This window comes from Schistosoma haematobium, chromosome 5 (assembly GCF_000699445.3).
Source record: "Schistosoma haematobium chromosome 5, whole genome shotgun sequence".
NCBI lineage: Eukaryota > Metazoa > Platyhelminthes > Trematoda > Strigeidida > Schistosomatidae > Schistosoma > Schistosoma haematobium.
The window spans coordinates 12,321,992-12,335,209 of NC_067200.1; the positions used below are offsets into that span (position 1 = coordinate 12,321,992).

At 35.1% G+C, this 13,218-nt stretch overlaps 1 protein-coding gene across 1 annotated transcript in view; it reads left to right on the forward strand.

Annotated features, from left to right (window-relative positions):
- The window catches only part of CBP53E_3 (Calbindin-32), a 63,785-nt gene extending 56,025 nt beyond the window's left edge, over positions 1-7,760 (forward strand). The window contains exons 7-10 of the mRNA XM_051217498.1: positions 947-1,002; positions 4,543-4,645; positions 6,145-6,216; positions 7,315-7,760. Coding sequence (XP_051064912.1) covers positions 947-1,002; positions 4,543-4,645; positions 6,145-6,216; positions 7,315-7,596 — 513 coding nt within the window. The 3' untranslated portion in view covers positions 7,597-7,760. The remainder of the gene's footprint in view (positions 1-946; positions 1,003-4,542; positions 4,646-6,144; positions 6,217-7,314) is intronic.
- Positions 7,761-13,218: the final 5,458 nt, after the last annotated feature.

Here is a 13,218-nt window from a genome sequence, read left to right on the forward strand (position 1 = left end):
GTGTTCACTAATAACTAGCTTCAAGATGGATTTCCTGGAGTTCTAGTAAGAAGCCATGACCAATAAAGTTCAAATCGTGTCGGATTTGCGGTAGTTATTCACCTGAGATAACGGACGAACGTTTGCTCAAAATCATGGATCGATTAAAGTCAGACAATATCATCGTTGGATGCTGGCTCAACGGTCTAGAAATAAAACGTTCGCGCGTTAGACCGAAGGTCCTGTGTTAGAGTCCATTTTATGCAGACTTGTGCATGATCATTGTACAGGACGATATGGCCATCCAGTACCTCCAGGTTTTCAATAGTGGTGTAGCTTAGTTCGACTCGTGAATTCAAATTTTCTCATCTTTTTTTACCATCAATCCGTACATTAAATTATATGCAGTTAGTTATGCAATCTATTTCATGGTGATCACTGACTAATAAGTTGATTTGAACGGTTTAATATTTTCATATAGATATTTATATATAATAGAGTATAGCCTGATGATGAGTTGTTTTAGTGTTATGTTTGTTCAACGTACGATATTCTTGCATTCAATGAACATGGACTATGCTCAGCATGACATGCACCATGTTATTTACTCATAACTCGGGGTATTTCTCATCGATATGATTTTATTCTACATAATCATCAAAAATGGCAGTACTAGAGTTGTTTGTCGTGCATTGAGTTTAATAAATCTTCACTTCTACCAATCTTGATTTTCTCACATTCGCGCGTTGTGGAGGTAAGGAAATGCAGTGATTCCTTGTTCTTTCAAGTATAAGTAATAAGTGACATTGATACAATAGAAACAACAAATTGTGCATGTAAGCCATAAAAAACATCTAACAAAAAATGTTTATCGATCCGGAAAAGAGGAATGATGAATTTATGAAATAGAATTTGTGTGTGTGTGTGTGATACAAATTTATTCATCTTGAAATATTTTGATTTTCAGCTGAAATTATTCGATCATAATCGAGATGGTAAATTGCAACTAAGTGAAATGTCTCGGTAAGCTTTTCTTTTCTCTTTTTATGAAAAACAAATTTTAATTCCACAAGTTGAAATCATGAGTCAATTGAAGCTAGACCACCATGGAAAAGTTAGACGTTAACACCGTTGGATGCCGGCTCAGTGGTCTAATGGTTAAGTGCTCGCGCGCGAAACCAGTAGGTTCTGGGCTCGAATACCGCGAGGTGCGAGGTTGTGGATGCGCACTGCTGAGGAGTCCCATACCAGGACGAAACGGCCGTCCAGTGCTTCCAGGTTTTCCATGGTGGTCTAGTTTCAATTGTCCCATGATTTCAACTTGTGAAATTTCTAAAAATCTCCACAAAACGCATTCTGATAATAAAATTATACATTTTAAAGTATTAAAGATTCATTTTGTGTACATTGAAAGAACAATAAATATCTGTTGTTTGCATGACATGTAAATAACTTTGTACTTTCTATCGGAAAGTATGAATAGGATGATACAAGTATGGGCATAAAGACAGTAGATGAAGGCTTATTTGTGTTGTGCTGCCCGATATCCAAGATCTGTTACTGAAACACAACGTGATATGTACTAACCTCCAAACTGAATGAGAGGACAAGAACAGATGATAAAGCCTGTTGAACTACCGAATATCATGCATGGATACTCTTTACATACTTACGTTTCTAACCTTTAGAAAATCAATCCATGTCTCAACCAGCAGTATAGATTTGTCCTTTAGGACATTTCTGATTGTCATCAAGTGGCCTTCTCATTTGGCTACTCGTGATTGGTTCATTATATCGATAAGCCAAAATGATGCTTGAATACAGTGCTTTTTGTGAGTAGTATTATTATTGTCAGTAGTAGCAGTCATTATCGTGTCAGACTGAGTAACCATTATATGATAGTTTATTGTATTTTTCGTTGCTATGTTCAGATTGCCAGTTTAAGTAATTAGTAAATTTTAAAATGAATTCTAAGTTGCTTATCCTTTTGATTTGTGTGCGTGTGAAAGTTTTGATTATAATGATGATGACCACAATGGTTCGATTTTCAATACCCTAATGTCTGCTATTTTCTCCACCAATATGATTCATAACAACAATGGTGACGGAGATATGACAACTGTAATACGTATTGCCACAATTATAACTGAGAAAATCAACAGAGATAGATAGTGGCTAGCAATAGAATCCATGATGCACGTTTCGTCCTATTTGTGAATTAAGGCAATATCGAGGCAGTTCGCACAGGATGTACATATACCAATAAGAGATTGTTCAATTGCGGTCCTAAATAACAATGGAAAGATACAAATAAACAACATCAAGTGAATTTAAAACTTCACCCCATTGCACGAACAGATGGCTATCAGGACTCATTAGCTAAGTGGATAACGCGATGGCGTTTAAAGGAAACGGTATTGGGTCTGAGGCTCATAGTGAACATCAACTCTGAGATGCATGTACATTCAGCTGACAAGTCTCAAATAGGACGAAACGCAAGTCCTGAATTTTGACTGCTAGCCACTATCCATCTTTGCTGATAAAGCTTGTGAGTTAAGGCAATATCGAGGCAGTTCGCACAGCATGCACATATGCCAACATGAGACTGATCGATTGCAGTCCTAAATAACAATGAGAAGATACAAATAAACAACATCAAGTGAATTTGAGAAAATCGACGTTAATAATAATTATAATAACAATAGCCTATCGTTTATATCAAATCAAGTTACAATTTCATTCTCTTTTTAACACTTCATTATTTTCACTTGATTATACGATCTAATCACTTGCATGTATTGATGGAATATATAAATACAGAGATGAAGAAAGCGTTTTTGTTTGTTGTATCTATTTCAATAATCAATTGTTCAGTTTAATCAAGTAATATTCTTCTTGTTAGTGATATTTCTTATTGAATTCGGTATACTATAATAATAACAGAATATGATCATTCTTGATCTAATGATCCTATGATACTATCGAAATTCTATAAGTATAAGTATATACAGTTACCAGGGGAAGTCATTAACAGAGTGTTGCTGAACCGCATGAAAGAAGCAGTAGATGCCCAACTTCGAGATCAACAAGCTGGATTCCGTAAGGATCGATCGTGCACAGACCGGATTGCAACACTACGGATCATCGTCAAACAACCAGTTGAGTGGAACTCGTCACTATACATCAACTTCATTGATTATGAAAAGGCATTTGACAGTGTAGATAGGAGGACGTTATGGAAACTTCTTCGACACTACGGAGTTCCTGAGAAGATTGTCAATATTATCCGGAACTCATACGACGGACCACAATGCAAAGTCGTGCATGGAGGACTGCTGACAGATGCATTCCAAGTAAGGACAGGAGTCAGACAAGGCTGTTTACTCTCTCCCTTCCTCTTTCTTCTGATGGTCGACTGGATTATGAAGACCTCGACATCCGAAGGAAAACATGGAATACAATGGACAGCTCAAAACCAATTAGACGATCTGGACTTCGCAGATGACCTAGCTCTTCTATCACGTACACACGAACAGATGCAGATGAAGACAGCCAGTGTAGCAGCAGTGTCTGCATCAGTAGGCCTCAGTATACACAAAGGGAAAACCAAGGTCCTCAAATTCAAAGCGGAGAACAGCAATCCAATCACTCTTGATGGCGAAACTCTGGAAGATGTAGAATCCTTCACATACCTAGAAAGCATCATCGATGAACAAGGAGGTTCAGATGAAGACGTAAAGGCGAGGATTGGCAAAGCAAGGCCCACATTCCTACAATTGAAGAACATATGGAACTCAAAACAACTTTCAACCAATATCAAAGTCACAATCTTCAATACGAACGTCAAGGCAGTTCTACTGTACGGAGCTGAAACTTGGAGAACAACAATCACCATCAAGAAGGTAAAAGTATTAAAAAATGTTTGTCTACGCCAGATACTCAACATCCATTTGCGGATACCATCAGCAACAGCCATTTGTAGGAGAGAACAAATCAGCATCCAGCTGAAGAGGAAATTAGGAAAAGACGATGGAAATGGATAGAACATACATTACTCAAATCATCAAACTACATCACTAGGCAAGCCCTAACTTGGAATCCTGTAGGGAAGCGGAAAAGAGGAAGGCCAAAGAACACATTACGTCGGGAAATAGAAGCAGATATGAAAAGGATGAATAACAACTGGAAGGAGCTGGAAAGAACTGCCCAGGACAGGGTTGGGTGGAGAATGCTGGTGAGCGGCGTAAGTAAGTAAGGAATATACGGTTCCCAGATATAATTAGTGAATGAAAACAAATCTGAAATGAGGACAATTTATCACAATAAACTCATAGTTGATCATATATTAATCCAACGTATTTGACCAGTTCACTACTTCCTATTGCTCATTATTATATAAACATATTCTAAATTGTTTATAGATGTTTTCATTGTATTTGATCAGTTTTAATAGTACACTATAATTGATAAGTCTAATTACGTAATATTCATTTACATAAACAATTTTTGATTTCTTAGTTTATTCCCATTTGTAATAACTTAGTTTTATACAATATTTTATAGTTTAATACCAGTGGAAGAGAACTTTTTATGTCGTCCAATATTTAAACATGCTGGTAAAATTACAGCGGCTGATGTAGATCGTGTTTTTGCATTATATGATACAGTAAGCATAGTTTTATTTCACTAATACTTTATCTGCTAAACTATTTATACTATAGATAAGTTATTTGTTTATAATTATCATTCAAACATAATAGTTATTGATGTTAGACCACCGTTGGAAACCTGGAAGCACTTGACGGCCGTTTCGTCCTATTGTAGGACTCCTCAGCAGTGCACTTCCACGATCCAGCTCGCGGGATTCGAACCCAAAGCCTTCAGTCTCGCGCGCGAACGCTTAACCTACTCGACCACTAAGCCGGAATCCAATGGTGTTAATTTCTAACATCAACCAATCCCTATGCCGATAATTAACACATGCTCACAAGTGACTAGCTTCGTGAGGGAATTCTCCGGGTTCAAGTGAGAAGCCGTGACCAGTGAAGCTAATACGTGTAGGGTAGAGACAAGTATCTACCTCAGTACAATGGAAGATGGTCGCGCAATTTCGTGGACTGGTTGATGATAGACATTAGCACCGTTGAATGCTAGCCGGCTCAGTGGTCCAGTAGGTTCAGCGTTCGTGCGCGAGACTGAAGGCGCTGGGTTTGAATCCCGCGAGCGGGATCGTGGATGCGCACTGCTAAGGAGTCCCACAATAGAACAAAACGATCGGCCAGTGCTTCCAGGTTTCCAACGGTGGTCTAACATCAATCGGTTCATGGTCTCAATCAATAACAGTTAGTGTTAGAATGAGAGATGATAGGAACAATATGAAACATGATTTCTACTTCTTAATGAAATTATTCGATTATGATCCTAATGAGTTATTGTTATATAGTTGGTTTATTACATTTGTTATTGCATAATCCTGATTGAAATCTATGTTTTTATTGATGCATTAATTACTAGTATAAAGGATTTGTGGAAATTGTAGTATCTTCATTGTGAAAATCATGAATTGATCTTAGAACATTATTTAAAACTTGGGACTCTTAAAAAGTACGTATTCGCGAGTTTACATGCGGGGATCAAATCTAGTATCTTCGGTCTCACGTAGGAATGGTTACCTTCGTGACCATTCAGCTGATACTAATTAATTATATATATTTGACCTGTCAAAAATTACAGTCGACTAAATGCAAATTTATTATTAGGAAGTTTAAGAAAGATGTAATTGATAGGCCTTACTTGTATTGTCGTTGCACTAACGATATTTATAATATCATCAACCAGAATCTTGAAGGGAGGACGAACTCATAGAGCAATTCAACAATATTATTAGTTGTATATTTATCTACATTTATTATTTGTAGCACATTATAATTCTATATTACACTCACTTCAGGCATTGTTCTATATACAGCTAAATCACCAGCCTAATCATTCTTAAAGCATTTAAACCGATTTTCATTCAATTCTACATTGATTACAGCTTATGAAGAGATCTGAGACCAAGTTTACATATTATCAAAGTACATCTTAATTTCAGTTAAATATGATACGATAGGGTTTGAACCTAGTTTAAAGAATTTGCTTATTTTTTCCCCTTTTCTTCAAAAGGATAAAAATGGAACCATTGAAGATCTTGAATTGTATGGTTTCTTAAAAGATCTTCTTGAACTTGTTGAAGAAGTAAGCTGTTTTAACTCTTTATTTGTAACAAATCATTTCAAGATATTTAAATTATGCCATATAAGGATACATAACTTGTAAGAATAGATAAGTGATTTCATAGTTTATGTTCTCGACTTCTTTTAGTCAGACAGTCAGTAAATATGAAACGAAACTAGTCGTTTCTTTTTAGTTTGAAACATCTCAACAGTGAGCATCCATGATTTTAATGGGAGTCAAAATAAGAGTCTTATAGGTTTCACAGTGAGCACTTGACATACAGTGACTGCTGAACCGTGATCCAATAGTTTATATCATAGAGCGTTTGTTGAGCATGCTAGATCTCTGGAAATCATTTGATTAACTCCTTAGTTTTGTAATATAATTTTGAAAGCTTTAATTTCTCATTTTTATGCCAAAAAGCGTCCATTGTTGCCTTCAGTTTATGTTTCCCACCTGAAAAGATCTTAAAAATCATTGGGTTTTTTTTGTTTTTTTGATACGCTATTTTGTGACGTTTTTCAAGGACACTTTTCGAATTCTACATCTTATGCACGAGTTGAGTGCTTGTTATTCGTTCTTATAGGCTGCTTGTAGAATAACTTATGTTTCCTGCTGACTCTGGTCTTATTCCCTCAGTTACCGGAGCTGGGGCTCAGATAAATAACTTACCTTCATCCTGTTATTGTGTTGCTATTTTGCCTTCCGTTGGCGGGCACTAAGGTACCTTAAGTAATGTGATATTACGTGGTATCGTAATATCTCGAACATAACAATGGCGACGAAGCTGATGCAAGTATAGATCCTATTAAAGTAGGACTACTGTTGGAACAAACATTTTCACAGTCTGTATCATAATTAACCGTAGAAGATATCTTAATTAAGTTTACAGATTTCTTATATAAGTATAGACACGATCACTATTTACTTGAAGCCCTTTTGGATACATATATATGTATATATCTATTATCGCTTTCTTATCTTAAGCAGTTATCATTATTCAACCTTATCATTCTAGAACCTCTAGAAGTCATGGTGAATGCATATTACGCATTACATTTATGTGATCCAGATGAAATACTAACAATCACGTGGCAATTTTTGTTTATTATCTTACAGGATTTTGATGAATCAGATCTTGATTATACACGATCTATGATTTTACAAAATTGGGATTTTAATAATGATGGGAAAATTAGTTTGGAAGAAATGCGTATGCTTTTGTTAGCTTACAGTTCAAAAGACTCAAAAATAGATAATGATAATTATAATTATCATAATGATGGTTCTAAAACTAGCAATAAAAAAATATCTATGGTTAAATCTAATCCAAGACATTCAACTGGAGAGAATGTAGAACGTCAAAACATCATTAAAACCACTTGGTCAAAACGGAAATGAATAAAACATATGTAACAATCACTACTTTGTGTGTGTGTTCATTTGTCTTCTTTATAAAGTACCATTCTTCAGTGAATAATTTGGCTGTAATAAACGGTGAAGATTTAATAAATAAAGCGAAAATAATATGTAATTATTTGACAAATATACGAAATTCTATGCTAGTTGGTTGGTATACATTTTGCTTTGTTAGTTAATACTACTTAGTTCTGTATAAAGTAGTTCAATTCAGTGTTTTAAAAAAATAACCATGTCTAATCGGAGGGAAAAATAGTTTGATTCAATAACGTTATTATCAAGATCCACAATCATTAGTCGCTAAGACAAACCTATGGGTAGTAATTGATTGGCAAAATAATGTTAGGACATTGCTTTTTATCATGGAATAACTTAGTACAGGCATTAAATGAAAACAACACTTATACCGAATGATTATTAAGCAGTTATCACTTATATTTGCATAATCGATTGTTACTGATTATTATATGAATCAACGTTGTTATCATTAATTGATAAATCAACATAAACATCTCACTTATGCAAGAATTCATTTCCAATTCAAACAGGCTAGTGGTAACTGCACATAATAAAAGACAGTGTGTCTTCGGTTCGAACTTTCTTAGGACCGACATCTACTTCAAGATCTTAAAAACAACCTTCTGACGAGTCCCAATTAATATAAACATTAGATCCAAGGTTTCTTAGCCACCAATTCGGTTAGGTAATACCAGAGGTACTTTTTGTATGAAGTGTAATATATGTACATCAAATATATTTCTGAATTTTACACCTGACATTTGGAATTACTTCACAACTAGAAGTAATCAAATGGTTTACATCAATTATTCGTGATGAGAATGGGGTTGTATAATTGTAAACTTCTGAAAAAGGTTGACTTTCGACTAGCTAAATATATGGCGGATCTATTTAGGCATTTCGAAGGAAATATACTGGACATTAATCTCACAATTATAGTAGGTAAATACAATTGCTTACACATATCTTTATACGTAATTTAGAAGCATAAGTTTAATAAATAGAACATTGAACTTGAAAATGTACGTAGTTATTTCGAGTTTCAACATAAACATAAACACTGAGTTCTATTTAGATCTACTTGACGAATCCGGAAAAGGATAGAATTCATGTATTCAAACCCACTTATAGTTAAAATCTATATCTGCAAAAAACTTATGAATGAAGTACTAAGAAGCGCATTTCTTAAAAGAGATTGACCAGGATCTGTTTTGTGAATACAGGATTTTAAAAATTGATAAAACAAACTTGTTGTGATTGAGGTTGTTTACACTGATCTTAGGTTTGATATTCAACAGGTTTGATTGTTTGCTTGAATGCCTTATGTTCTATGAGATGTATGGTTTAATTGAGAAGGTATTATTATCTTTCTAGAAAAAAAATGACTAGCATACAATTCAAAGCAAAGTGAATTTTCATACTTGAAAATTATACTTGGGATACACTCAGCGTTTGAAATTTAACATAATTCTAACGTTTCGTTTATCAAACTTGTCTTGACTTCCTCAGGGTAATAATGAAAATCATCAAAGAAATACGCAGCGTTTAACAATCAAATCAAATCTTTATTGTGCTTATGCAATCACATTTAGATGTTGACTTTAGTAAATAGGATAACATGAGTCAATTATATGTCAATCATGTAAAAAGTTCACAGTGTGTGTGTGTGTGCAAGTTTGAGTTAGTAATAGTTGATATTTGGTGTTAATTAGTTTTTCAGTGAAGGAAAGATAAAAGTGCTATTTGAAGGTTGAAAAAATTGTTTCTGAATCATTGAAGTGCATGTAAAATGCGAATCATCAAATACATATTTATCGGAAGGGGATTTGTGGAGATTTTAGAAATTTCACTGAATGAAATCATGAGTCAATTGAAGCTAGACCACCATGGAAAACCTGAAAGCACTGGACGACCGTTGGATGTCAGGTCAGCGGTCTAATGGTAAAGCGTGTAGCGGTAAATAAATCCCCAAAATAAATAGCTCTGTAAGTTTTCGACATTGAATGCTGACCATATGTTTTAGTGGACTCATCTAGCTGAAGGCGCTCGGTCAGGCATCCGCACCAGATCACGTGTGGTAACGCCGTGCTCAACATCAACCGCAATCGCTAGCCAGATTAGATCAGAGAATTCCGATATATTGGTCATCGCCGAATATACTCTTCCGATCTCCTCGACTCTGTCATTTGATTTCTCTGGGTGGGAACGAAATATATTAGGTGTTGCTGGTAAAAGCGTTGTCAAACACTGAATACCTGTGACATCTTCAAGCGCTTACGCTCGTGATCGATAGGTCTTGGATTTAAATCTCGTGGGGGGCGGGATCGTAGATTCGCACTGTTGAGGAGTCCCATACTAGGAACAATACATAATTGTAGTGCTAAAATAACCCACATTCATTTCAGTCACAATAACGATGCATGTGAAACAGACAGGTTCGATAGAGAAAGAGTTCAATTACTTATTAATAAACATTTGCCAAGTAGTTGCTAGTTGAACGATATCCTTTCTGTTCAGGCTGTTCTTACTAGCCCATATATACAGCGCTTCTGCTGTCAATCTTTCTTTATGTATGCTAAAACGTTTGTGAAGTGCTTTGGTCTCTTCAAAGCTGATCTTGTGTCCTGTTTCCAAAGCTTGTAACGCTATCACCGACCTATTCTCAAGTTTCTTTAAATCAACTGAGGATTAGGGAATAATTTTCAAACATTTTTTATGTTCTTTCAACCTCATATTCAGTTGTTTTGAAGTTTCTCCCACATACGCTGCACTACAATCATGACTTTTGATCTCATAGAAAACATTCGGCTTTTCTTCCTAAGGAAACCTATCCTTAAATTTCACTAATGTTGATCTTACGGTTTTACTAACCCAAAAATATACTCTTATATTACGTTTGTTTAGAATACTCTTACTTCGTTCCAATGTTTCACTACGGTATGGGATGATCACGGTAAACTTTCAGTCTCTCGGTATACATTTTAATTTTGTCTTTCCTCCATTCCTAATAATTTGATTGTTAACCCTGAGCATAGACGAAATTCCATTCATTTCAACCTGTTGGTCTTCCTTATCCGTAATGAAACTAACGCACCTGTTAATATTTGTATCAAATGAATTTTTACCATTTCTATAAAACTGACTAACAGCTTGTTCCCATAACAAGTACATTCAAGTTGAATCAACTTATTAGCCATTCGAGCAAACAGCATAAAACTCCAGGGTAAAAGGTTTTGACAGGGTAAAGAAAAATCAAGATAATTTTACAATCAATGATAAGACAAACATAGACGATAATCAATTAATCCATCAAACTTAAAAAGCATAACACCTCCAATATTCGGCAAGACTATAATTTGTGGAAGAACCAATCACATATAAGGTGACAGGTCTCGAATTTTGGCGCGGAATTCAGTCATTCATTCAAATAAATAGAGTTTTGGCATTATTGCTGATGTTAGTTCGTGATGAAAACCCAAAATCTAATTTATAACCTTAATCATCAACTCTAAACCATAATTCCGACTCTTCACACAGGTTTATAACCCTCATTTGGTCCTGGTTATTGGATGGACACTCTCAAGGTCAGTCTAGCGTCGCTCAAAGGTCGTCCAAAAATTATAGTCTCACTCCTATATTCTCTACTATCATCTTGAGTATAAAACCTTATTATAGAAAATAAAACCTTACCAAAATGTACAAAATGTCACAAAACGAATTTCTTAGCGTATTGGCTTTGCATCGAAAATGATAGAAATTTCATATCACATATTGATAACTGATAGCCAAACTGAAATTTGACTTCATAACTAAGTTGTCTTGCATTATTTTATCTTTCTTAATGATTAATACACTATTTATACATCTAACGTTAATTGTATATATTGTTAAATGACAAAGTATTTCAAGTATGCCAGAGAGACAAACAGAAGGATTAATGTAGCATTCTAAAGGGGTAGATTGTAAGTTGTCATTCAACTGACAGGTGAATAGACGAAAAGTATATGTGAAATATATCTGTGATAAATATCACTAAGTCTTATAATGAAAATGACATATTTTTTCAACCCAGATTTGTTGCTAAAATGAACTTTCCTAAAGAATATTTTGTCGACGAATGAATAATAATAAAGCATGAAATGTTGAAGCGTACTATTAAACATCGATAACTTTTATTATTAACTTGTAGGGTGATCAGAAGAAATCGGGAAGAGGACGCGTAAGTAAAAGTCCCTATAGTTTTACAACCTCAAAGTTACAGAACAAATTAACTTGCAAGAAAGTTAGCTTCAGTGTGTCATCTCTGTCACTTCCGAAGACTTGATATTTAAAAACAAAATGGAGCACGACATTGATTCATGCAAACCAGTGACTATAATAGAACTTGATCGGTGGGATTAAGCTTGTACTTGTAATTAGAAACATATCACTTTGCTCAATAGTTTAGTCGGTAATTAATTTTATCACAAAAAGTTTGTCTTATAATCTATTCTTGTGGAGTCATGCTGATTATCTCGACTAGTGTGGTCCATAACGAAAATATAATACTCGATCTATTATTATTATTAGTGATTTACACATGGTTTGTAGACATCTACCTCCCCAACCCATACCTTGAATTTCTTCTGGAAGTGGCTGAGAACTCTGGTTTTTCCAAGCGTTATACACTGCTGAAGTTTCTGAATCTGTTGCCTGAATATGCGCTCATTCGTTCTCTCACGAAGGACAGTGTCCATGAAGTATAGCTGCTCTGTGTGATAAGGCATCCGCATTCTGATGCTGGGTTGGCATACTTCGATTATAAAGGTGTTACGAGTAAACGCGTCAGTAAACTTCGAATACATGCGGCACCTTCACAAACGTATTTTGTTTTAATGTACATTAGTTTAGTCATCGACTATTTCCCAGTTAGTTTTATTATCGGAAATATAATCACAGCAGTCATGTATGAGTTTTAAATACTAACATAAGTAAAGTGAAGAAACGAATAAGTGGGTATAAAAATAATTAAACGAAATATTGTCTTATAATGCAAATGGAGAAGTTTACCAAGAGTTTTCCAACATGACTTGTTGGACCTGTCCCCATTATGAACATCAGAATTTGTAAGAGAATGGAGGGTGAGAAAACAAACAAGAATATCTGTGGAAGTGTCACAAGCGGACTACTCAATACCATGTTGTTGAGATGCGACTTTCCCTTGATCTGTCCGACTATCAGGTGTTTAATCACCTGCCTCTTGAATCGTCCCCAAATCAAAAATAATATAGGATCTACTTCGAAGAAAGAAACTAATTAAAGTCAATAAACTCCAAGAACGGTTTTACTGTTTGTAATAAACAATCAGGTGCCGAAAATGTATAATTATAGGTGATAAACGTTTGGTTCCACATAAGCGCCTGTTTTCTAGAACATATTGGCAATCTGGAAGGAGATAGACACGGTATAGTCATCTTCAGCATGAAAACGGTATGCGTGTGAAATTGCCAGAAGTTGTATTCATCACAAAACGTGATCAAATATATGACCTTAAGTCTGGGATGACTGCCTTTTACAACCAGTTTCGTAAGCGCAGATACAGAAGGT